This window comes from Salmo trutta, chromosome 1 (genome assembly GCF_901001165.1).
Source record: "Salmo trutta chromosome 1, fSalTru1.1, whole genome shotgun sequence".
NCBI classification, from domain to species: Eukaryota; Metazoa; Chordata; class Actinopteri; order Salmoniformes; family Salmonidae; genus Salmo; species Salmo trutta.
Genome location: NC_042957.1, coordinates 49,020,333 through 49,047,669, shown reverse-complemented (window position 1 = coordinate 49,047,669; position 27,337 = coordinate 49,020,333). Strand labels below are relative to the sequence as shown.

Sequence of the window (27,337 nt, the reverse complement as noted above, 5' to 3'; positions counted from 1 at the left end):
CACACACACACACACACACACACACTCAAACACACACACACACACACACTCAAACACACACAAACACACTCACACATACATATCTGCGCAATACATGTTGCCCATAGCTGTCAATTTCTGTCCCTGACTGGCTGTCTGTTGTGACCAGCAGTCAGTGACAGGGCCTGATTAGTACATTTGTTCTTACTTGATTCTGTTTCCCATCTTCTCTCCTCCTTCCTGGTGGTATTCCTTCTTGTGTAAACTGCTCCCTGAGTGGTGGACTTGTGAGTAATGGCAGCCAACAGCTATGGGCCTGATTGGATTCCTGCAGTCAAACGGATGTGCCAGATTTGCAGTGTGCTGTTTTCTTTTCCTTTTCACTGAACAGGGATTGTGCCTGACATCTTTTTCATCCTCTCTGGTTCATTGGTTGTTACTCGCCCTGTGCTGCCATGGTGACGTTGAAACTCCTGGTGGAGCAGTGACAGTCCTACAGTAAATTAGCCTGTCCACTGGGACCCGCTGGGGTCAGACTGGGGTCAGCCTGGGTCTGGCTTCCCCCTCCTCATCTCCCCCTCTCCATCTCTCCTCATCTCCTCATCTCCTCAGTGGCATGTATTCATGAATGCCAAGGGAAGCCAGGCGCCCCCAAAAAATCTAATGACAAAAAAAAGAAAATAATGTATATTTCATCTCTCTGTTTCATAATTGTCCTTCAATTCACAAGAGGCTGAATGTATCTCACTGGAGGAAGCATCCGAGCGAACGAAACAGCGCCCCTCTGTCTCTGTATCTGTAGCCCATCTATCTGATGCTGTCTGGTCAAAAAGTGAATGACATTGTTGCCGCCCGTAGCATTGAATTCAAGGGAAGCAAGCGCGCATTTGGCCTCCCTTAATATTATTTTTTTTTTTACAATAGTAGCCAATCAGCGTTGGGCTAAACTGAGTGAGCTCAAATGTGAATGGTCCTGGCGCACCAAAAAACGTGTCAAGGGAAGCCACTTTGGATTTGGCATCACACAAATCACACAGATAGAGCAGTGAACTTTGCCAATCACATCAAAAGCAAAAAGTCATTGACAGAAAACAACTTGAATTTTGCATCTTGTTGTTTTGTTGTCCTCCGGTGGCTAGCTAGCTAAAATTGTCCCTTTCCTAAATTAGCTATGGGTGGAGATAGGGATTTGGACGTGGTTTTACTTAATTCTCCGTACTGGAAAATGATTATAACAGTGATTCATACATGTGCCTCTGGCCTCCACCGGACTGATGTTGCTCTCCAGTTTGTGATGAAGCAAGCTTGAATTTATTCTGCTACTGTGTCTTCTTATTGTCTCGGCCTTTAGGCCTATATATCATGGCAGCAAGGTGTATGAACTAACAGGTTATAGAGCAAACAACACAATTATCACAACACAGGTTGTGATAACAGCTCCCCCTCTCAATCTCCCCCTCTCATCTCCTCCTCTCCATCTTCTCCTCTCCATCTCCCCCTCTCCATCTATTCCTCTCCATCTCCCCCTTTCCATCTATCCCTCTCATCTCCCCCTTCTCATCTCCCCTCTCCATCTCCCCCTTTCCATCTCCCCCTCTCCATCTTCTCCTCTCTATCTCCCCCTCTCCATTTCTCCTCTCCATCTCCCCCTCCTAATCTCCCCCTCCTAATCTTCCCCTCTCCATCTCCCCCTCTCCATCTCCACCTCCTCATCTTCTCCTCTCCATCTCCCCCTCCTCCTCTCCCCCTCTCCATCTTCTCCTCTCCATCTCCCCCTCCTCATCTCCCCTCTCCATCTTCTCCATCTCCCCCTCTCCATCTCCTCCTCTCCATCTCTCCCTCTCCATATCCTCATCTCCATCTCCCCCTCCTAAATTTCCCCACTCCATCTCCACCTCTCCATCTCCCCCTCCCCAACTCCCAAACTCCCCATCTCCCCCCTTCCATCTGTATACAGGCAGACAGGTTAGCAGGCAAGGCCAGCCCATTGTGTTCTGGAGAACATGATGCCTTCTGTTGATGTGAGACTAGCCAGGTCCCCTCCCTTCCTCCTCCTCCCTGTCTCCGCTTGTTTAATATCCTCAAATACAGGCTTCCTTCCTCCTCGACATCCATCTGCAATTTTCACCCCCCCCTTCTCTTCATTACTCTCTCTCTCTCTCTCGTTATCACTCTCTCTCACACTATCTCTCTCGCTCTCCTCAGTGGCCATACCATATGCTCATTATGAGCTCCCCGGATGCTCCATCCCTGGTGCAGTGGTGCCTGGCGGTTCCGAGGGAAGGCTGGGGAGAGATGCCCCCTTAAGGTGTGTGCCGCTGGGGCAGGCAGCTGGGGTGTAAGAAGAGGCATGGTGGTGGTGCAGGGGTTGGATGGATGCCTCTGTATGAGTAGCACATCCCAGGGCACTCTGAGCAACACAGAGGCTCTGCCAGATTCTGTATTACTGCATACAGCTCCAGAAAAGAGCCCTGCTGCTTGTCAGAAAAGATAGTTCATCCAATACATGAACAATTATGTTTGAGTATTGCTCTGTGTGATCTTACATTCCTTTCTTTTTGGGGGTGAAGGGAGGGTTCAGCGTTATATCGCTGAGCCTCAGGCATCTCTACTTGCCTACCGCGGCTGAATCGTTGTTTGTTTTGCCAGTTGAATGCTCTTGAACGTACCCTCTCTCTTCTGAGGAGAAGCAGGCGCCTCATTGGCTGAGTTCAGAGGTCAGTTCCTATGGTATCTATGCGACCAATCCCCCATCGCTCTCTCTCTAGGAGCGCTACATCACTTGGCATTATGTGACTGCAGTAGACTCACTCAATCCATTACGTCTGACAAGCCACGCTCAAGATGAAGTACTATTCTGCAGCTGTCCTCTCCATGATGCCTCTTTTATGGAGCTTTAAATGGTGATGCCCCTGCGTGGGTTTTGCACCCATTGTTTCGCATGTCATGGTCGTTGTTTGCAAGCTTATGTGGAAATATATGGGCTGTGACAAATAAAGACGAATAACCTGTCTTCCTGTTTCTATTATTATCCTCCTCCTTCCCACTGAACTCTTAACAGGGCTGTATTCAAGACGGGCACCGACTGTGTGAACAGGTTACCAACCACGTAGCAATGGAGCTGAATGACTAGTTAGTAGATCTCTAGTAGATAGCCATGTAACTGAATGACTAGTTAGTAGATCTCTAGTAGGTAGCCATGTAACTGAATGACTAGTTAGTAGATCTCTAGTAGGTAGCCATGTAACTGAATGACTAGTTAGTAGATCTCTAGTAGATAGCCATGTCACTGAATGACTAGTTAGTAGATCTCTAGTAGATAGCCATGTAACTGAATGACTAGTTAGTAGATCTCTAGTAGGTAGCCATGTAACTGAATGACTAGTTAGTAGATCTCTAGTAGGTAGCCATGTAACTGAATGATTAGTTAGTAGATCTCTAGTAGATAGCCATGTCACTGAATGACTAGTTAGTAGATCTCTAGTAGGTAGCCATGTAACTGAATGACTAGTTAGTAGATCTCTAGTAGATAGCCATGTAACTGAATGACTAGTTAGTAGATCTCTAGTAGATAGCCATGTAACTGAATGACTAGTTAGTAGATCTCTAGTAGGTAGCCATGTAACTGAATGACTAGTTAGTAGATCTCTAGTAGGTAGCCATGTAACTGAATGACTAGTTAGTAGATCTCTAGTAGATAGCCATGTAACTGAATGACTAGTTAGTAGATCTCTAGTAGATAGCCATGTAACTGAATGACTAGTTAGTAGATCTCTAGTAGATAGCCATGTAACTGAATGACTAGTTAGTAGATCTCTAGTAGGTAGCCATGTAACTGAATGATTAGTTAGTAGATCTCTAGTAGGTAGCCATGTAACTGAATGACTAATTGGTAGTTCTCCAGTATGGTTTGTGTTGAATGTCTTGCAGACCTTCTGGATTAGAAACCAAGCCTTTTCATCCTTGACCATTACAAGAACTATAACAGTTACAGAGATGTGTTGTATCTCTCCCAAAATAATAGATTCCTAAACTCTAGTGGATGTGTGATGAGTGAGTGAACGACTGAGTGACAGTGATTATATTGATGTACCACTGTATATTCAGCTCATTTAGTTGTTCAGGACCCTGGCTAAGCAGCCTGTTAATGTGGCTGACCGTGGCTGATGCTCAGGCACATCATTATGCTTCTCTAGGGGGCCCCGCCTGACCAGCCATTATAATGCATATGGGGCCCCTTAATCAGGGCCAGGTCACAATATAAGCCTCCATCTAATGAAGTGTACACCACAGATCTGGGGGGCTAAATGTACACGTCCAGCAGCATGTAATGTAGTAACTATCTCCACCAGAGTGCTCAATACTAATGTTATTACCCAAGAGGTCAGTCCATTTAGCCTCACCCCGGTCTATCAGTGCTCCCTAACACAGCGTTATGGAAGGGTACGAGAATTTAAAGAGATCCTTATAATCAGTGTGCTGTGGTACCGTGGTGCCCATCGCTTTGAAATGATTGGGTAAAGAGAGAGGGTGTGGTTATGGTTGTGAATAGGTTGATTACAGGAGAGGAGAGGTTGTACAGCATGTCTACTTGTTGACAAGTGTCACGCTGGTATGAAGAATTTTTGGAGACAGGCGCAGCGATGCGTAATAGTTTTTTTTTATTATACCCCAAATTATGGCGTGCCGTGTAAAGGCACGGAGACGGAGACCAAACAAACACGTAACAAAACACAGGGTTGAAACCCAAACAAAAGAGCGAGGAGTACCTCGAATGAATAACACACGCGCACAATGATTAACACAGGGGACGAGACCCGTAATCATCTGAACAATCCACAACGCCACACCCCCCCCCCCCCAAGTGGTTGTCTATCCATGACAGCCTGTGTGGCCTCTGGTCCTCAGAGTCCTACCTGTTGTGTCCAGCCTTGGCAGCCCCCTCCCTTCCTCCCTCTCTCTCTCCCTCTCTCTCTCCCTCCCTCCAAGCTCTGTGTGGTAATTACCGGTTCATTTGATGCCTCTAACCTGAGGAGCGCCACGCCGCTCTGCCCCCTTCATCCCTCCCTCAGCTCAGCTCCATCAAAAATGATCCTGATGAGGCTTTAATGTGCAGATGCTCCACTTCATTCAGCCCAACGAAGCCTCACTACTTTTCACCGGGTTTTATTTTCTTCTTCTGTGCCTTTAGTTTAGCCCAAAAAAAATCCCTACCTGCTTTTGAATTCATTATTTTTGTACCTGCTTTGAGTAGAAAGATTCTAATTAGATCCTGCCAACTGTTGTATTTAAAAGTATTTGGGTATCTGAACCATCTGGGTAATGATGGATGATGTATTATACCATCTATTAGCCTGCTGCTAGTGGAATATAAACAGTAATACCAAGCCACGACTATTTATAACAGCCTTTATAACTACATACACATACATATTCCATTCATAATCCATTACACAGGTGGTACATAGAGAGTGGGACTGTGTCATAGGTGTGCGTGTGTGTTTGTGTGGTTGCGTGTGTGTTTGCACACACAGATTAACCTTGGGCATGTTTCTTCTTTTAGCCAACGCTGGGGCCTGTTATCCAAAACAAGGTAACTGAGTGGGCGAATGGCACCCCTGTTGTTCTCATGCTTTAAGCTCATTGATCTCCACTGTCACCCATTTCATGTGTCACCGACTCACCCCCCCCCCCCCCCCCCCCCCCTCCCCCCCACCCCGGTGTCGTCTGTGTTGATTAGAGAGGTGATAAAGGACCACCCTGGCTGTCGGGGAGACATGCGTCCTCAGAGCCCTGCTCTCTCCATAACCTCTGTCTGCTATCTCCTCTGGAAGGATGGGAGGGAGACCTGGATATTTAGGGAGGAGGAGGGGAGGAAGAGGAGGGGCGTGTTTAGATGAATGGAGACAGATTAGTTAGGAAGTGGGGGACTTGGAGGGGGTGGGGGGCGATGGGGTTGAGGTCAGGGAGTTTCTTCTTCTTGCAGCTGCCTCCCCGATTTTGTAGAGGTAATTTTTCTCTCTCTGTGTCTTCAGAAAGCAATGAAAGGCACTTCAGATGACAAATAGGAGCAGAAAAATGGAATATCCTGCAGAGAAAATTCTGCTACATTCTTTACTTTGATCTATTGCAGGAGCATTCCCCCCCCCTCTAAAGTTGAGATCAATAATCCTGCAGGGAGACGCTTTTCTCTCTTCTGTTCGGTTTTTGTTCCGTCTTGGTGGCAATGAGTCTAACATCCCATCCCACTCTCTCTCTCTCTCTCTCTCTTTCTCTCCCGTTCCCTCTCTCTGTCTCTCTCTCTCTCCTTTATCGCTTTCCTCTCCTCCTCTGTGTTAATCTGTCTGTGTACGTTCGTGTGTCTGACTGCCTCTGTCTGTGTGTCTGACTGCCTCTGTCTGTGTGTCTGGACGTTTGTGTGCATTCCTCTCCACATCTGTATCTGCCTGCCTGTCCTGTGTGTGGCGATCCACTTTCCACCTGACCTGCTACCCCCACCCACCCACCCACCCTCCCTCCCTCCCTCCCTCCCTCCTTCCGTCCACCTCAGATCCCTCAGAGCGTGGTGGCGGTCACATGATCTCGACGGATGACCTGGAGTACCCGCGGGAGTACCGGACGCTGGGGAACGGGACGCGGCGTTTCTCCAACGTGGGTCTGGTGCACACCTCGGAGCACCGCCACACGGTCATCGCAGCCCAGAGCCTGGAGGCCCTTACCAACCTGCACAAGGTGGACATGGAGCGCAAGAGGGACGCCTTCATGGACCACCTGAAGAACAAGTACCCGCCCCAGCTGCAGCACCCCGGGCATCAGCACCACAACCCCCCCTCGCCCTCACCCTCCCACGGCAGCATGAGGCAGCCTGACAGAGAGCGAGCCGCGCGCGAACAGGTAACACACACACACCTACCTTTATTTTCCACTGCACGGCTAGGGTGGAGTTGGTTACAGTGCAGTAGTTTCAGATTGGCCTCTGGGTCTGTAGGTCTGTGGGGGATAACTGGGGCTGCTCTGTGTGAAAGATGATCAGTGTTCTCAGTCGGAGAGAGAGCGAGAGCGAGAGAGAGAGAGAGAGAGAGAGAGCGAGAGACAGAGAGAGAGATGTCTGATGGCCCAGCATCACCTTGTTAGCAGTGTTTATCAGGCTGTCACAGCCCATTGTGTATGTTTGTCTGGACTGACAGTTTAGTCACCCAGCCTGTAGACCTCCTCATAAAGGGGCAGGGCGGCCCCACTGGAGCATGAAGCTGACACACAATACACTCTCACCTACGCAGCACTCTCCATCTACCTCTTTCTCACTCTCTCTCCCCCTCTCTCCATCTCTCTCTCTCTTTCCCTCGGGTGTTCCTTCCATCAGGTAACATAATAAAGTACATTCATATTTAGCTATTTTACTCTCCCTTTTCTACAAATCACCTATTCCATATTATCTCTCTCTCTCTCTCTCTCTCTCTCTCTCTCTCTCACTCTCTGTGTGTGTGTGTGTGTGTGTAAAGAGGCAAAGCCAAAGTAATCACAAGAGCTTTGGGAGAATGGAAGGGAGAGAGCGAGAAAAGGGGAGGGTGGGTGAGAGAAAGGTGGAGTCCATGGTTGCCACAGAAACCTCTCCCTAATATGGAAAGCGGTGATATCACATTGCAAAGGTCAGGCTGGAGAGAGAGAGAGAGAGAGAGAGAGAGAGAGAGAGAGAGAGAGAGAGAGTTACAAATCCTAAATCGCCAGGATATCGTCATCAGGGCACGAGGGTGAGAGCAGCAAAGTCTGGAATTCCTTGTCACCTACTGGTTGTGCATCCGATCGTCTGGGTGAAACATGGACAGGGGGGAGGAGGGGGACAGACAGAGAGAGAGAGAGAAACGGATCACGGATCCCTCTTTCATTGCGCACACCTGGCCCCTATTCCCACTGATTGTATTTGTATATATATGTGTCCTTTGTTCACCATGGTCTTGTCGATTATCGTTAAAATGTCCGTTGGTGCTTGTGAGTAGGGGAAGCAGCAGAGGAACCAGTTCACCAGCCTGCTAGTCAATTAGCCAGCGCCAGCGGGAGGGAGACAGCCACCCATCTGCGAAGGAGTTAATCGCCTGGTGTTGTAATGAATTAAATAAAAGAGTTTCCGCCGCATGTGCCGGAGAGAGGGAGGGGAGGGGAGAAAGAGAGCGCCAGAGAGAGGGAGGGGAGGGGAGAAAGAGAGCGCCAGAGGGAGGGAGAGACTGACAAAGCGGTATGAGGATCCTCTGCACCTGACGGAGGGAAGGGACAGCCTGGTGTGACTGGAGAGGAGAGAGGACAGGAGAGGAGGACAGGTGCTCTGCAGGTGAGAGCAGGGGGAGTACGGGGGGTATTTAGTGAGGGGGGAGTGTGTGTAGGTCTGGGGGGGGGGTCTCGTATGTCAAGGCAGGGCTGGTCTATGTTTGTTGTGGTTGTTGTGACGACAGGCTCCATGCGTTTGGCAGGTGTAAGGCAGGCATTCTGGTAGAGTGTATGTATGTGTATGTGTACAGGTGTGTGGGTACAGGTGAATAATAGTGAGAGATTGAGGAATAGAGCGAGAGAGACTGACTGAGTGAGTGAGAGAATGATGGAATGAGGGAGGGGGGGATGGAGGAGGGGTGTAGGAAGGAAGAGGAAAGGAGAGAGCGCAGCCTGCTTTGCATGCAGGTCAGGCAGTGCGGTGCTCCAGTCTGTGAGGCTGTCCTTCTGTCGGAGAACCCTGCCTGCCTACGGCCCTCTCCCGCACATGTGAGTGTGTGTGTATGTGTGTGTATGTGTGTGTGTTTACGCTAGACAGTGAGGCAGGGATGCTATGGGGGTTGTGGTGTACGTATGTGTGTGTGTGTGTTTTTGGGTGTGTGTGTGTACGCCGTGGCAGGGGAGAGATAGGAGGGGAGAGGGAGGTGGGAGGGTTAACAGCATACATTTAACCCCTGGTCCTCACCTCTAATTCCGCATGGAGGTGCAGGCAGATCTGTGACCTGAAACACATTGGGTAGTAAATATGTAATTCAGCGGGAGTATGTATTATCTGGGGGGGGTTAAAGATGTTTCAGCTTAGTACTAGGGATGCTGGTGGAGTCATACTGTATGTATTAGCTAGTATGGTACACTGGTGTGTGGTGACTATGATAAATCTGGGGCTAAGGAGGTGGATGCAGAGTGTTGACTTGCCTGGTTTATGCTGAGAACGGTTTGGCACGGAGTAGGATTTTTGGGGGGGTTCATTTATTTTCAATTAGTATACTGTATGTAAAGGTTATGATTGGTCAGAAACTATACTTCAAGGTAAACAAAACGGCTTTATGTTACTGAACGCAAAGTGTTGTCGTTACCTTAGAATCCACTGGCCTGTGCTATCTACCACACGGCAGCAGTATTTGCGACTCAAAGTCCAATCTGTAGGACGGCCAATCAAGGTGCAGTTCAAACAACAACAGGAGCTGAAGTGGTGGAGAAAGAGAGGCTGTTTACTCTGACCTTAGATCTGTAAACAAGACTCATTACACCACAGTCCACAGAACAGGCACATGCCCAATAAACATTCTCACATTACTAGTCTGTGAGGGGAAAAAAAAAACATAATTCAAGAGTTATTCACTTGCAGAAATGCTCCCGCTGAGCCTTTGTCTGTCTGTCAGTTCCAGGGTTGTCAGGGGCAACCCTAGAGCCCAGGCAGACTAGACTGAATGACTGACTGACACATGAGCAGGTAGAATCTAACCCAGCCCATCCCACAGGCAATAGAGCCTACCTCCTAGTCCAGTCATGACCTACTTTCCACATGGACACACACACACATTTCCATCCTGCCGACACACACAAAGGCACAAAGCTTTGGTTTACCTGACCTCCAACATAAAACCAGTAGAATAGAATAGAAGTTACTTATAGAGCAGAGAGAAATGAGAGAGGCCAAGAGTGGAGTTTAACTGAATGTGTTCTCTAGTCGACTTTAGTGACATCACAACATTCTCCTATAGAGATAAGTGTTTTTACGTTAGTAACATTCAGCTCCCCAGTAAAGGAAGCTCAGGGTTTGGGCCGATTTCCATTTATTTTGCGTCAGTGTAAGCAAAACTCGGTCTTCCTGGATCTGACCGTTCTAGCCTGTTCTGACACTGCTAGACATTACAATGAACTCAATCCCAACCTTTGATTTCAACTCATGCCCCATCCATCCTGTAGTGTAAAGAAAAGGTGAACTGGTCAGGGAGGCTCATCTGCATATATAATCAGCAGCCACCTATGTGGTTCAGAGAACCAGAGAAAGTTCCAGACTGTCGCTGTAGTTGTTTAGCCTGGTTCCAAGCACGTGTGTGTTGTATAGCTGATTCCTGTCACAAACAGGTCTGGTAACAGACTAGTTGTTGTTGCCATGGCAAGGCATTTTGCCGCTGTCCTGTGGGCGTACATTTTCCCTCTCTCCGGGTTATACAGGGGAAACAGAGAACGGTATACAGTGGACAGAGCACGGAGATCCAGGGTCAGTTTGAAGCTGTGGGTATAGGTGTTGCCATGGCAGGGAGTCTTGGCGGTGCCACCCGGTGCCCTGTGGTCGTATATTGTCACTCTCTCCAGGTCATCACTTAGTCTGGACCGGATCATTAAAAATTCAGCTCCATTGATCAGCATGGGGTGTAGAGGTAGCTACTATTGTATCCGTGTGCCTGCCTGCCCTGTACACCAGGCTGCCTCCTTAGTCTATAGCCAGGCCCTGCAGGACTGTTTAACACTGTGTCAATGAGAGAGATAGAGGGAGGGACACCTTAGGCTTAGAAAGACTGGCATCATGTAGATCAGGGGGGATTCCCACCAGCCATAACCTGCTCTCCAGCTAGCTAGCTGCCTCGGTTTTCATAGTTAAATGAATGTCGCTCATCTATTATAAATGACTACGCTGGGTGAGAGACAGACGGGGAGAGGATCAAGTAACAATCAGTTGCAAATGAACTCTTTCTGATGTCCATAATAAAAATATGATGAGGCAATATCGAAAGGAAACACTGAGAAAGAAAAACTAGCCGACGACGATATATCAAATAAAGAAAACCTAGGCTACCTGTCATTTTGTCCTATCCTCACGCCGGTGGATATATGGCAGTAGGGAAAAAGGTCTCTCCGGTAAATGAACTGGAAATTGCCTGCAGATAAGAATAAGGAACTAGAATAAGAGTTTCGATTTGGAATCAAACTTCATGAACTGTCGCCATCTTTTTCATTTACATATGATTGTGAGGTGTTTCCAGGCCGTTGGAAGCCTGACCTGGTTTATAACACACCATGGTTATTATGTTTTAATGGAAAGATGACTTCTCCGGGCCAAGGCTAGCATGTGTCACAGTGGCGAGGGGCAAAGGGAGGGAGAGGAGGACAAAAAGAGAGGAGGGAGCGGGTTAGGTAGAGAATATCAGATGGATAGCGAGAGAGGCAGGTGCAGCGAGGGAGCAAAAAGGAAGAGAAAAGAAGAGAGAGAAGGGGCCTGTCTGCCGATTGATGACGGTGAAGTCTGGGAGACAGGCCAACATCTGAACAACTGACAGAGTGGCCCGTTTAATTCAATTTCGCTTCTTTCATTTAATCCTGTCAAACGGCACAGCCTGTAACTAGTTCCTACTTGGTTTGAGTTATAACATTACATTCACAAACAGACCCCCCCCCTCGACCCTCTCCTGTCCTCATCCACAACACCTAATGCTAATCAATTACTAAGAACATTGTAACCTTCTTGTTGTATTAACGATTCCCTTAATGGGCTGTCAATATGCCCTGTGTTGGCTCTGACGGAGGATAATGACATGATGCTTGGGATAGTGCGTGTTTGTGTGTGTCTGTGTGTCTGTGCTCTCTATGTGTGAGTGTGGGGAGTGGGCTAGTAGGGTGTGTGCAGCATATTTAGGGGCTGGGAACGGTCCCACTTCTAAGAGCATTCGATGCTGGTGTGTCACTGTCAAGGGCTTTTGGGTTACCTGTTTCAGCCACTCTCTCTACCTCTCCTCTTCCCTCCATCTCGTTCTACATCGCTCCCTCTGTCTCTTGTCCTCTCTCTCCCTCACCCATCATGCAATTTCCCAGAGATCTTGATTTCATTGTTGTCAGATACTTGAGAGTAAATGTCTAACACTTCTCTCCCTCCTCTCTCTTTCTCCCTCTATCTCTCTCTCTTTTCTTTTCTCTCTTTCTTTTTCTCTCTCCCCAGCAACAGCCCAACTACTGGAGCTTTAAGGTCAGTGCTGTAAGTGACAGTGTCGCTGTGTCAGTTTGGGTTTCTCCGTCCACTGTGGTGTGTTCTTGTTGTGTGTGTGTGTGTACCACCCCAGGCTCCTATGGCACGGTGGCACACCTGTCTCTCTGCCTGGTTTCTGCAGCAGCCCTGTGCCCGTCGCACCGCTGGCACGCAGACTCTGAGTTGGCATCTCTCGAGTCTCAGGCGGCAGCGGCAGCTTAAAGCCTTCAAGCTCCGTTTAATCTGCAGGAAACAATTCTCCCAGGATTAATGCCACCTCAGTCAGTCAGCTAGCGCCTAGCGCTAATGGCTAACATCCATGTGACCCTGCTAGCGTATTACTCAGGCTAACTGAGACGTTAAAAAGAAATTACAGTGCCTTGTCGCATTGTGGAAATATTACTTTGACATTTCTCAGACGTCCTTCGATATTACTGACAGGCTTTGAGGTTAGATATGCTGTATTTAGGAGAAATGTTCAGTTATATGGCATGTATTATTTCTGTTCTGTCTAGCCTGCGGATACATCCGTGAGGGTATATCTGTTTTGCGTGCGACACTGAGGTAAACGGTGTAGATGGAGTTTATGTGTAAGTGTCATGCTGTGGGTCTATGTGAGCTGGCGTCGTTTACAGTGTGTTGAGGGTTGTGTTTCATTTATGTTATCTGGAGGCTGCTGAGGCACAGCATGGATCTACACAGAGAGGCTTTCAGGAAGTATTGTCATCTGTGTGGGAAGAGGCCTCGTCTGAGGTTTACGCTTCCCTGAAATATCATCCGGACAGGGTGGAAATGTTACCAGATATCAAAATCCAGATCCCTGACCCATCTACCCCACAACTATGTAATTATTACAGTGTCCAAAAAAGTTTTAAAAAACCCCTCTCACGTCGAGACATTTTTCTTTGCGCTCCCAACAAACTCTAATCAGAGGCAGTCAGACAAGCGGTTTTCCTGGATTGACTGCCTGCAGTTATTGGAGAGTCATCAAATCGCTGTCACAATATTCGATTTTCTCTTCATTTTTTTTTTTACTTCCACGACTTTGTGGAAATATTATTTTCACGCCCTTGATCAAGTGCTCGCTTAATAATGCTTTTCCGGCGCTCCTCCACATAAATGACGTCACGGTGTCTAAATCCGGAGATGAATATAATTAAAAGCCTACTGATTGAGTCATATTCTCAACAGGCTGAAATAGACCGAATTAAAGTGAAGGAGGAGAACAGGTGACAAGAAGAAGAGGTAGAAGAAGAGGTAGAAGAAGAGGTAGAAGAAGAGGTAGAAGAAGAGGTAGAAGAAGAGGTAGAAGAAGAGGTAGAAGAAGAGGTAGAATCCAGCCCTATGGAGATTATTCTGCTGTATGCATCAGACTTGGGTTCAAATACTATTTCAAAACACATTTTCAGATAACCTTTTCTTCTTTTTTTTTATATATATATATTTTTAAACAAGCAGTTGAATATTGGAATGCATTTGGAAATACACTTGGAAAGTATCTGAAAATGCTCAAATACACTGACTCAAATACACTCCCATGCATTTAACCCAGGTATTTGAACATATTATTTGAACTCAAGTAAAAGTACTTGTTTGGGCTGTGTATTTGAAAATACTCAAATACACAGAAAAAAAAGTATTTAAATAAGAAATACTCAAACACACATGTATTTGAACCCAGATCTGGTATGTATATGTATTCTACTGGCCTGGCCCCTTTTCTAATTTTCCTCGGCAAAGAAGGCTACCAGCCATCTCAGGCATCATCCCCCCTCCCCAGAGTACGCCATTTTCTTCACTCTCCTGCCTAGCGAGCAGATCGCATCAGCGAACAATCCAGCGCAATTTGGCAGAGCAATTTCTTCCATGCATTGATGACTCCCCGTATTATAAAGAGACTGCGCTCGGCCAAGGAGAGGGGGGGGCTGAGAGATAAACGGTGTGAGTGAAAGCCAGAGATAGGGGGAAAGAGTAAGTGAGGAGTAAGAGGGAGGTAGATTGATTTATTATGGGGGGTAATTTTTGTTTCCAATTTTCGCGGAACAGCCGTAGGCTTGCTTGTTTTCTAGGCTCTTCTTTCCCTGTTTGTCAAATAGCACAAAGTGTGGGGAGAGAGAGCGAGTGTGTGTGAGAGCAGGGCTGTACAAACAGACATAGAATGCAGCAGGAGACGGAGTAGAGGGGTGCTCGGCTGTTTTGAGAGCTGTCCAGAAACAGAGGTGTTGACATAGAGAGACACAGACAGCCGGAATGAGAAGCTACTTTTGAGACGGATGAAAAACTGATGACGCTCTGAGGGGTGAGCGACAGAGCGGGAAAGGAAGGGGAAAGATGGCACAGAGAGCGAGATTGTAGAGAGAGAGAGAGATGGGGAGGGAAAGGAGAAATACGTACACTGAGTATACAAAACATTAAGAACACTGCTCTTTCCATGACATAGACTGACCAGGTGAATCCAGGTGAAGGCTATGATCTCTTATTAATGTCACTTGTTAAATCCACTTCAATCAGTGTCGTTGAAGGGGAGGAAACATGTTAAAGAAGGATTTTTAAGCCTTGAGACAATTGAGAAATGGGGTGTGTATGTGTGCCACTCAGAGGGTGAATGTGCAAGACAAAAAAATCGAAGTGCCTTTGAACAGGGTATGGTAGTAGGTGCCAGGCGCACCGGTTTGTGTCAAGAACTGCAACGCTGCTGGGTTTTTCACGCTCAACAGTTTCCGGTGAGTATCAAGAAAGGTCCACCACCCAAAGCACATACAGTCAACTTGACACGCCTGTGGGAAGCATTGAAGTCAACATGGGCCAGCATCCCTGTGGATCCCTTTTGACAGTCCATGCCCCGATGAATTGAGGCTGTTCTGAGGGCAACTCAATATTAGTAAGGAGTTCCTAATGTTTGGTACAGTCAGTGTACGAAAAAGGAAAGGTGGCTGAAAAGTGGTTGAAAAGGCCAGAGAATAGAAGGGGGAGAGAAGAAGAAGAGAGAGGTGTGAGGAGTGTGATGTAAGTCAGTTAAAACCACCTGAGGTCGATGTTCGTGCCCCCGCGGAAATCCAATTAGCATAATAAAAAAACATCGCCATAAAAACCCATCAGTTTAAACTAGAGATATCTGTTTTTTGCTTTGGACGTGTCTCAATCCACTGCATCCGCCTATGTCGCACTTCCACATCTGTGGTGAAAGGTAACAGAGCTAGAGCGATGTTGGTCAGACCATGAGGCATCCCGAAAATCGGTCTTCTCACAAAATCATTTGTTTTGCTCTACAACCCCCGTAAGCGTATTGGGACTTGTCTAAAGTCGGCACAGCCGGTCTGCCAACTTCTGTCTAGCATCCGAACAGTAATGGCCCCTCTGTGGAAAGGTGAGACTCACAAAAACATCATGTTGCTTATTTTCCTCTAAGACGCCCACAGGCCTCACAAGACTTGTCTGAAAGTCCCCTGGTACCAGTTGAAAAAAGTTATGGAAGTATATATGAAGACTGTTTAGTGCCATAAATAAGGTGTTAAATACATGTAACAGCAATGAAATGTACAGTATGGGCTAATAGCAGTAATGAAATACGTCCCTTTTTCAGGACCCTGTCTTTCAAAGATAATTTGTAAAAATCCAAATAGATCTTCATTGTAAAGGGTTTAAACACTGTTTCCCATGCTTGTTCAATGAACCATAAACAATTCATGAACATGCACCTGTGGAACGGTCGTTAAGACACTAACAGCTTACAGACAGTAAGCAATTAAGGTCACAGTTATGAAAACTTAAGACACTAAAAGAGGCCTTTCAACTGACTCTGAAAAACACCGAAAGAAAGATGCCCATTGTCTCTGTTCATCTGTGTGGATGTGCCTTGGGCATGCTGCAAGGAGGTATGAGGACTGCAGATGTGGCCAGGGCAATAAATTGCAATATCCATACTATGAGATGCCTAAGACAGCGCTACAGAGAGACAGGATGGACAGCTGATCGTCCTCGCAGTGGCAGACAAAGTGTAACAACACCTGCACAGGATCGGTACATCCGAACATCACACCTGCAGGACAGGAACAGGATGGCAACAACAACTGCCCGAGTTACACCAGAAACGCACAATCCCTCCATCAGTGCTCAGACTGTCCGCAATAGACTGAGAGAGGCTGGAATGAGGGCTTGTAGGCCTGTTGTAAGACTGGTCCTCACCAGACATCACCGGCAACAATGTCGCCTATGGGCACAAACCCACCGTCGCTGGACCAGATAGGACTGGCAAAAAGTGCTCTTCACTGACTAGTCGCGGTTTTGTCTCACCAGGGCTGATGGTCGGATTCGCGTTTATTGTCAAAGGAATGAGCGTTACACCGAGACCTGTACTCTGGAGCGGGATCGATTTGGAGGTGGAGGGTCCGTCATGGTCTGGGGCGATGTGTCACAGCATCATCGGACTGAGCTTGCTGTCATTGCAGGCAATCTCAACGCTGTGCGTTACAGGGAAGACATCCTCCTCCCTCATGTGTTACCCTTCCTGCAGGCTCATCCTGACATGACCCTCCAGCATGACAATGCCACCAGCCATACAGCTCGTTCTGTGCATGATTTCCTGCAAGACAGGAATGTCAGTGTTGTGCCATGGCCAGCGAAGAGCCTGGATCTCAATCCCATTGAGCACGTCTGGGACCTGTTGGATTCGGAGGGTGAGGGCTAGGGCCATTCCCCCGAGAAATGTCCAGGAACTTGCAGGTGCCTAGGTGGAAGAGTGGGGTATCATCTCACAGCAAGAACTGGCAAATCTGGTGCAGTCCATGAGGAAGAGATGCACTGCAGTACTTAATGCAGCTAGTGGCCACACCAGATACTGACTGTTACTTTTGATTTTGACCCCCCCTTTGTTCAGGGACACATTATTCAATTTCTGTTAGTCACATGTCTGTGGATCTTGTTCAGTTGATGTCTCAGTTGTTGAATCTTGTTATGTTCATACAAATATTTACACATGTTAAGTTTGCAGTTGACAGTGAGAGGACGTTTCTTTTTTTGCTGAGTTTAGAGAGAAACGGAGAGGGAGGGAGAGAGAGAGAAAAGAGGGAGAGATTGGGTTTGTTGTTGGATTTAAAGCAGTTCATAGTCCTAGGTATGTTGGAGCCTGCTGTCTCCTCCTTTCCATTCAATTACATTTCCTGTAAGATCATCTTGTTTTCTTCCTCTGTGGTATTATAAGAGTGTGGGCTCCTCACAGTAATTGAGTGCTATTGAAAAAGCCTGAATTCACACCATAGGATGATAGGGAGTGGGAGAGGGAGAGGCGGAGAAGGCGAGAGGGGGAGGAGAAGAAATGGTGCAGAGAAAAGTGGAAGAGGTGCAATCACTGTTTTCCTCTGAAGAGAGAGAGCGTGTCTAGCATGACAGATCTCCTAGCAGACAGTGAGTGCATTTAACAACCCATGATGACGCACAGGAGGAAATGGTTCTAGGAACGCTCCCCGTGTTCTTCCCACTGAGCGCCCGCAGGTTGAATCAACGTTGCTTCCACGCCATTTCAATGGAATTACGTTGAACCAAAGTGGAATAGACGTTGAATTGACGTTTGTGCCCGGTGGGATATCACTTTGACACCTTTACATAAAGTATCTACGGCAACAACACCAAGTCGATGTGGTTTCTTTCCTCCCACGCATGGAGCGAACATATTTTGTTCCACTGGGGGAAATCTACCTTTGTTTCTTAAGTGTTTAGTAGAATTTTGTTTAGTAGAATGACTATACAATGACTCACACCTGTTTTTCCAACAACAGTCAAAGTGAAAGATTCTCATTAGGTGAGTCGCGGGAGTTTGCTGACAGATCTTCTCTCCTGTGTGTGTGAGGGAGACGGAGCTAGTTTCCCTCTCTCCACTTCCTCCTGAGTTCTGTTTGATATTTTGCATGGTCTCCCCGGTTCGGTGTGGTTTGTTGAAAAGATCCTCTGTTATGTAGGAACAAACACCAGGGAGCAGCGCTAGCTCGACGTCAGCTCACTGGCGTGTTGGAGACACTAGAGGCCTCCTTTGATTATTGGTGTGATTAGAGATGTGGCTCACTCTTCTATAGGATATGTATCTTTTAGCTCTGCTGTGCTGAGTCAAGCTGATGGCTGTGTTTTATCCATCTGCGCTCTGGCTTTATTTAGCCCTGGAGCTCTGCTCGGCTCACTGGAGCTGGTGTTTGTGTCTGTTGCGTGTGCAGTGTGTTCTGTGTGTACAATATATGCGCTGCTGTGCGGTGCGATGGACTGGGTTGTTGTGCTCCCTGCTCAGTGTGGTCGTTGCTTAGATAAATGACCCCATTAGAAAGCACAGTGGGGGCGATCCGTCAGAGCCACCCTCTCTCTGCGTGCCCAGACACTGTCTGCCGGCCCACCAAATCAAATCAAATATGATTTGTCGTGCACACATATTTAGCAGATGCTATCGCGGGTGTAGCGAAACGCTTATCTTCCTAGCTCCAACAGTGCAGTCATTTACAAGTGCCACCACTCTGTTGTGGGGCTGTGTGTGTGACTGCGCTGTGTAAATGTTTGTGGTTGCAGTATGAACAGTGCGTGTGTGTGTCTTTGTGTGAGTGCATGTGTGCGTGCATGTGTGCATGCATGTGTGTGTGCATGTGTGTGTCTGTGAACATGTATGTGAATCACAGGAGGTTGGTGGCAGCTTAATTGGGGAGGACAGACTCGTGGTAAAGGCTGGAGCGGAATGGTATCAAATACATCAAACACATGGTTTCCATGTGTTTGATGCCATTCCATTTGCTCCGTTCCAGACATTATTATGAGCCGTCCTCCCCTCAACAGCCTCCTGTGGTGTGTGTGCATTCATGTTGTGTGTATTTGTGAACGACCCCAAAGCGAGCACTGCTGGGAGTCAATGAGCACAGCACTCTGTGAGGCTGCGTCTCGCCTTACTAAATACAAGATTAATGAGAGCCTCGTAGAAAAACATGCTGAAGTCTTATTGAACCAGAACGAGGGATGAAAACGACAGAACAAACAGAGGAAAAGTTGTGTTCTACTTGGTGCGAGGGGCTAGCGAGGGGCGCTGGCACTGTACTGTAATGTAATGTGGGCTCGATGTGTCTGGCTGGCTCTGCAATACTAACAGTCGTCAGCGAGCATTCTGGGAGCTCATTAACGGAGTCTGGGAGCTGGAGGAGACCCGGCGGTGGGGATAGGGGAGCCAGCTCACTGAACAGAACACAGCAGCCTAACAGAACACAGTCTAGTAGCAGCAGCAGAGCAGCTGAGGAAGAAGAGATGCTGCCTGGGCCCAGGCCAGGTCCAGTCTAGTAGAATAAACCCAGAGTGACAGCCCTGATCTAGATCTACATGGCCTTGTCTAATCCAGACAGCCCTGGCCTGCACTAATTTAAGGTTGGCCAGAGGCCAGCAGGGCCCCAACCAATAGGGAGAGGATGCAGGTGTAGGGGGAGAGGGAACTTTACATAAGCGTTAAAACATTTAAACTGATCTCAGTGCCCGCCAGGATATTTTGTATCTTCCTCATTCCTACTTGTCCTCAGTGGATCCCTAATTCTGAAGGTGTTGTGTTCTGGACTTCTGCCTTGCTGTAACCCTCTACTGTCAGCATTGGTGAAACAACAGGCACCGTCACATGATTCCATCCCACCCTATCAGAAAGAGGAAAGATGGCATCAGTTGTATGAATGTTGGTCCTGACATGCTGATACATTATCTTAATTGTGTTTGTTTGTCTTATAATCTGTTTATTGTTTGTTAACTCTTTCACATTTCTCCGTACTCCTCTCTGTCAAATCCATTCTTTCTGCCTCTCTCTCACACTCCTCTCCCCAAACAAACTCTCTCTCACTTTCTCTCCTCCAGAGTCGTAGCCCGCGTCACTCCCAGTCCACCCAGTCTGGGCTAGCTGACCAGGCCGCTAAGCTGTCCTTTGCCTCGGCTGAGTCTCTGGCTGAGACCATGTCTGAGGCTGACATCCCCCTGGGGTTCAGCCGAACCAACCGCTTCCGCCAGAGTCTGCCCCTGTCCCGCTCAGCCAGCCAAAACAAGCTGCGCTCCCCAGGTGAGACCCAACACCCACACTGGAGCTGGACATGACCCAGACAGTACAGAAACTATACATGACGTGTACATGATCACGTCTTAGCCTTTACCAACTACTGCTACAGTAAGACAGTGCTCCCCAGGTGAGACCCACCACACACTTTACAGATAATATACATGACATCAGTGGAGGCTCTTCAGTGGGGGAAGGGGAGGACCATCCTCCTCAGGGAATTCCACAAAAATAAAAACGAGGGTAACTTTAAAACAGTTATCCTTTTTAGATAAACCTATAGTAAATATATTCACGTCACCAAATAATTGATTAAAATACACTGTTTTGCAATGAAGGCCTACAGTGACCTCAACAGCACTCTGTAGGGTATCACCATGGTGTAGCCGGAGGACAGCTAGCTTCCGTCCTCCTCTGGGTACATTGACTTCAATACAAAACCTAGGAGGCTCATGGTTCTCACCCCCTTCCATTGACTTACACAGTAATTATGGAAACTTCCGGAGGACGTCCTCCAACCTATCAGAGCTCTTGCAGCATGAACTGGCATTTTGTCCACCCAATCAAAGGATCAGAGAATGAATATAGTACTGAAAGCATAAGCTACAGCTAGCAAGCACTGCAGTGCATAACATGTGGTGAGTAATTGACTCAAAGAGAGCGAAAAAAAATAGTTGAACAGTTTTGAACAAATTAATTTCTTAAAATATTAAGGAGAAGCAAGAGAGAGAGAAAGAAAGATGTTGTTGAATTTTTTGCCTGGTCACAGACAGCTGATGTGTTGTGCACTGAAGCCCACAAGCAAAGGGAAAAGGTGAGCAGACAGCGCATAGATGCGAGAAGGAATTAACAAGCAAAGTGATCAAGCTGTTTATATGTGGCTGCTATTGGCACTCCGGTACCGCTTGCCATGCGGTAGTAGAGAGAACAGTCTATGACTGGGGTGGCTGGGGTCTTTGACAATTTTTAGGGCCTTCCTCTGACACCGCCTGGTGTAGAGGTCCTGGATGGCAGGCAGCTTAGCCCGGTGATGTACTGGGCTGTACGCACTACCCTCTGTAGTGCCTTGCTGTCGGAGGCTGAGCAATTGCCGTACCAGGCAGTGACGCAACCAGTCAGGATGCTCTCGATGTTGCAGCTGTAGAACCTTTTGAGGACCCATGCCAAATAATTTTAGTTTCCTGAGGGGGAATAGGCTTTGTCATGCCCTCTTCATGACTGTCTAGGTGTGTTTGTTGGACCATTCTAGTTTTTTGTTGATGTGGACACCAAGGAACTTTAAGCTCTCAACCTGCTCCACTACAGCCCCATCGATGAGAATGGGGCGTGCTCGGTCCTCCTTTTCCTGTAGTCCACAATCATCTCCTTAGTCTTGGTTATGTTGAGGGATAGGTTGTTATTCTGGCACCACCCGGCCATGTCTCTGACCTCCTCCCTATAGGCTGTCTCATCGTTGTCGGTGATCAGGCCTACCACTGTTGTGTCGTCTGCAAACTTAATGATGGTGTTGGAGTCGTACCTGGCCATGCAGTCGTGGGTGAACAAGGAGTACAGGAGGGGACTGAGCACATACACCTGAGGTGCTCCAGTGTTGAGGATCAGCGTGGCAGATGTGTTGCTACCTACCCTCACCACCTGGGGCGGACCGTCAGGAAGTCCAGGATCCAGTTGCAGAGGGAGGTGTTTAGTCCCAAGATCCTTAGCTTAGTAATGAGCTTTGAGGGTACTATGGTGTTGAATGCTGAGCTGTGGTCAATGAATAGCATTCTCACATAGGTGTTCCTGTTGTCCAGGTGGGAAAGGGCAGTGTGGAGTGCAATAGAGATTGCATCATCTGTGGATCTGTTTGGGCGGTATGCAAATTGGAGTGGGTCTAGGGTTTCTGGGATAATGGTGTTGATGCGAGCCATTATCAGCCTTTCAAAGCACTTCATGGCTACGGACGTGAGTGCTACGGGTCTGTAGTCATTTAGGCAGGTTGTCTTCGTGTTCTTGGGCACAGGGACTAGGGTGGTCTGCTTGAAACATGTTGGTATTACAGACTCAATCAGGGACATGTTGAAAATATCAGTGAAGACACCTGCCAGTTGGTCAGCACATGCCCGGAGCACACGTCCTGGTAATCCATCTTGCCCCACATCCTTGTGAATGTTGACCTGTTTAAAGGTCTTACTCACGTCGGCTACGGAGAGCATGATCACACAGTCGTCCGGAACAGCTGATGCTCTCATGCATGCCTCAGTGTTGCTTGCCTCAAAGCGAGCATAGAAGTGATTTAGTTCGTCTGGTAGGCTCGTGTCACTGGGCAGCTCTCGGCTGTGCTTCCCTTTGTAGTCTGTCATAGTTTGCAAGCCCAGCCACATAAGACGAGCGTCGGAGCCGGTGTAGTACGATTCAATCTTAGCCCTGTATTGACGCTTTGCCTGTTTGATGGTTCATCGGAGGGCATAGCAGGATTTCTTATAAGCTTCTGGGTTAGAGTCCCGCACCTTGAAAGCGGCAGCTCTACCCTTTTGCTCAGTGTGAATGTTGCCTGTAATCCATGGCTTCTGGTTGGGGTATGTACGTACAGTCACTGTGGGGATGACGTCCTCGATGCACTTATTGATAAAGCCAGTGACTGATGTGGTGTACTCCTCAATGCCATTGGAAGAATCCCGGGAACATGTTCCAGTCTGTGAGGGCAAAACAGTCCTGTAGTTTAGCATCTGCTTCATCTGACCACTTTTTTATAGACCGAGTCACTGGTGCTTCCTGCTTTAATTTTTGCTTGTAAGCAGGAATCAGGAGGATAGAATTGTGGTCAGATTGACCAAATGGGGGAGAGCTTTGTATGCGTCTCTGTGTGTGGAGTACAGGTGATCTAGAATTATTTTCCCTCTGGTTGCACATTTAACATGTTGATGGAAATTAGGTAGAACTGATTTAAGTTTCCCTGCATTAAAGTCTCCGGCCACTAGGAGCGCCGCCTCTGGGTGAGCGGTTTCCTGTTTGCTTATACAGCTGACTAAGTGTGGTCTTAGTGCCAGCATCTGTCTGTGGTGGTAAATAAACAGCCACGAAAAGTATAGCTGAAAACTCTCTAGGCAAGTAGTTCGGTCTGTAGAGTATCACAAGATACTCTACCTCAGGCGAGCAAAATCTAGAGACTTCCTTAGATTTTGTGCACCAGCTGTTGTTTACAAATATGCACAGACCGACCCCCCTCGTGTTACCGGAGTGTGCTATTCTATCTTGCCGATGCAGCGTTTTGACGGTATTGACGGTAACGGCAGCTTTCCCACTCGCCTTCTGCGGATCCTAACGAGGCACCCGGCTCTTCGTCCTCTGTACCTGCGTCTCTTCCTCTTGCAAATAACGGGGATGTTGGCCTTGTCGGGTGTTTGGAGAATGTCCTGTGAGTCCTGCTTGTTGAAGAAAAAAATCTTAGTCTAATCCGAGGTGAGTGATCGCTGTCCTGATATCCAGAAGCTCTTTTTTTGCCGTAAGATACGGTGGCAGAAACATTATGTACAAAATAAGTTACAAATAACGTGAGAAAAAACACATAATAGCACAATTGGTTGGGCGCCCGTAAAACTGCTGCCATTTCTTCCGGCGCCATTTTAGAAGATGGCGCCGGAACGAAATGGGGATATGGAACGAAAAAGGGATAAACATACCTGAATTTGTCCAATAGAAACTCATGATGGGTATAGGTCAAATTCTAGTATCATGTAGTAGCCTAAACCTATCGCTGTTACATTAAACTGGGTGAATGGGAATATGAATGACAGTCGTCCAATATGCTGTAATCGAACTAAGGCCATGGTCGTAAAATAAATTAACATCCTCCCTCATCTTTAACGTCACCGACTGCCACTGCATGACCTATACATGACCATGTAACAGCCTTTACCAGCTACACAGCTGAGGCAACATTTTCCTCATCCCAAAGCTTTTGTGGAGTTCAACTCACTCATCTAATCAGAATGGCTTCATGCCATTTTCATATTAACATTTACCCAGTCTATCTGCTATCTTATCAAACCTTATCCCCTTGCATAGTAAATAATTATTCCCATTCCCAATTCCTTTTGCGTTTTGTGGTTATGCTTTATTTGAATTCACTATTCGAATTATTGCGAAATGATTGAGTCGTGATTACATTAGCGTATTTTGTAGCCATTTCAGAAGCGTAAATGATGCACTCCAGGCTGGGTGTTTTTATCAGGGACCAATCACACAGCTCCTTGGTTAGTCATGTAACCTACAGCCTGGTGTCTCTTCGCACCTTCAGATGAGTGTGATTATTCTCTGCCTGCCTGCCCTGTGGTGCGTTACTGCTTACATAACACTGGATCATCCACAACTTAGATTACATATCTGGGGCACCACAACCATACACTGCACTGTATTTCATTATTAGCACAGGGATAATATGTTCATAGACATTCATTTATTTCTGCTACAGAGTCATATTGAGTGAACTCAGCATTGGGACAGCTTTACAGTGTGGATGGATCAGACTAATGCTAAGCACGCAGGGAGAAACAGAGCGCTGTAAAACCAGTGACAGTGACGGATGATGAGCCCTTTGGAAGAGGAGTTTAGGCAGTGCTTTAGGACAGTGGCACTCTCTCACTCCCACTTCCTCCTGTCTATTTATCAACCAGACCTTCCCTTTATCTCTCTCTCCTTTTCCTTTGACTTTCGTCACCCCTTCCTCTATTGTTCTATTATCTCCTGCTCCACCTTCATCCTTGACTTTAAATTCTCTCTCTGTGGCCTAGTGTGGTCAACACGTCTACAGTGTCGGCATAGGTTCAAATCCGGCCTACTGCCCTTTGACCCAGCCTCTCTCTACCTTTCCCCATTGTCATAATCTCTCTCTAGCTGTTCAATGAAGTCGGAAAAGATCTTAAAAATATATGATAAATTCTCTCCCCCTCTCTCTTTATCACTCTCCTTCTCCAGGCGTGCTGTTCCTGCAGTTTGGGGATGAGACGCGGCGGGTGCACATCACCCACGAGCTGAGCAGCCTGGACACGCTGCACGCCCTCATCGTGCACATGTTCCCCCAGAAGCTGACGGCGGGGATGCTTAAGTCCTCCAACACGGCCATCCTGATCAAGGACGAGGCGCGCAACGTCTTCTACGAGCTGGAGGACATCCGGGACATCCAGGACCGCAGCATCATCAAGATCTACCGCAAGGAGCCCATCTACGCCTCCTACCCCGCCACACACCTGGTCAACGGGGACCTGAGGGTGAGACAGGGAGGGGAGAGGAGGGTGAGGGAGGAGAGAGGGGTGCTGAGGGAGGGGGAGGGGGTGGAGCTGGGCTGGGCGTCTGATACTGGAATAGGTGGATGGAGGGCTCTGGATTCTACTATATATACTGAAACTGTCACACTACTGTTGGGCTTTGACCTTTGAAGGTGCAACAGCTCTTTTGTGTTTATGTTGCAACAGTAAGTTTGACAGGTTGTGGAGGCGTATGGGTTATTTCTCCAGATATTCCCGCTGGCCAGTACTTTTATCTTCAAGAGCACCATATGCTGCCTGGACACTAAATCACAATGTTTCCCAGGGAGATGAGCTTGTTTCGCCCCCTGTGCATGTCTCTGTTTTGGTTGAGTTCAAGGAACCTTGAAGTTGTTCTGTTTTCAGTCCCTACCATCTGTAATAGTCACACTGCACTGAGGATGAATAAGCCATTACCTATGAAAATATTTAGAGTGTGTGTGTGTGTGTGTGTGTGGGTGGGTCTCTGTCTCTGTCTGTGCGGATGAGTGTGTTTTCGTGTGTGCGTGCAGGCATACTAAAATCCCTAAATTGTGTATGGAGGAACACCAAAATATCCCAGATGAACTAGATTCAATTAAATCATAGAGAGTTCTTATTTCCAGGAGGGTAGATGATGTGGTAAAGCCAGGCCTTTGAAGAACATTGCTGGCTCTTGGCTGGCTCTTTGTTCTATGACAGTGTGTGTGTGAACTGCACACCCCCTCCTAGTTCAGTGCTGTGCTGGGGACTACCCTGCATGTTAACTAACATCTTGACATTGAACTGCTCCCGGGGGTACATTTTTGGGTTTGGATAGCTGGTTTTAACTGTGTTTTCAGGGTTTTAAGTGTGTGTGTGTGTGCGTGCGTGCGTGCTGGTTAATTTCTTTACTATTAAATGAGGACAGACAAACTGACACAAAAGTCAGAGTTATACTTAAACTAAATCTTGAATCACTTATTAATACAGGAGCAGGTCAATACAACGCACACATATAAAGTGAATCGATTGAGTGCTCTACGATAATGATGGCTGGTCATGGCTGGTCGACGATTCACGCTCAGCTGATCGTTTAGAGCCCCGAGACAAAAGGTATTTTATAGCCAAGATACACCCCTTTCGACCTACATGACGAACAGATATATAGAATGGGTCACAAGGTTAAGATTTGTATGAAAGATACCTATAATACATAGCAGACAGTATCTGCTGTGTCAACAGTTTTCATTGTATAGACCAGTATCTGGCCCTCCAACTCCAAACTGGAACCGTCTCTCCCTGGTACGGTATAGAACAGAAACATTAACTCATGCTCTGGAATGCTCTTTAGGTTTTATCACCCAAAAGACATCATAAATCTCCTCTGTCAGTGTTATCTCCCAGAGGCCCATCCTCAGTAGAACACACACACAATAGTTCTACTCTATTCTGACGAATAAAACAACCATTTGATGCAATAAAAGTATTATAACATAATCTTGCAATTTTCCACCAGTGTGTGTGTGTGTGTGTGTGTGTGTGTGTGTGTGTGTGTGTGTGTGTGTGTGTGTGTGTGTGTGTGTGATGCCCTCCCTCTGCAATGGCTCTTATATGTACATAGTCCTGTCCATCATCACTTTACAGTATACTGCATGGGAAGGTTAAAAGAAAGGAAATAGTATATTTAGAAAAGGATGAGGAGACGAAGACACAGGGATGACTAGAGGAAGGAGAGTAGGAGAGAGAGGTAATTACTGTAGGTTGAGGAAAGACATAAACAGGAGAGAGAGGTAATTACTGTAGGTTGAGGAAAGACATAAACAAGAGAGAGAGATA

At 47.3% G+C, this 27,337-nt stretch overlaps 1 protein-coding gene across 2 annotated transcripts in view; it reads left to right on the top strand.

The window, feature by feature from the left end:
* The window catches only part of srcin1a (SRC kinase signaling inhibitor 1a), a 166,478-nt gene that overhangs the window by 105,228 nt on the left and 33,913 nt on the right, over positions 1–27,337 (top strand). The window contains exons 2-6 of one of the 2 annotated variants that reach the window (XM_029759995.1): positions 5,543–5,572; positions 6,530–6,873; positions 12,182–12,208; positions 20,063–20,261; positions 25,212–25,504. In XM_029759995.1, the coding sequence (XP_029615855.1) occupies positions 5,543–5,572; positions 6,530–6,873; positions 12,182–12,208; positions 20,063–20,261; positions 25,212–25,504 (893 nt within the window). Of the gene's footprint in view, positions 1–5,542; positions 5,573–6,529; positions 6,874–12,181; positions 12,218–20,062; positions 20,262–25,211; positions 25,505–27,337 lie in introns of both variants that reach the window. The other variant, XM_029760004.1, reaches the window with a different exon arrangement.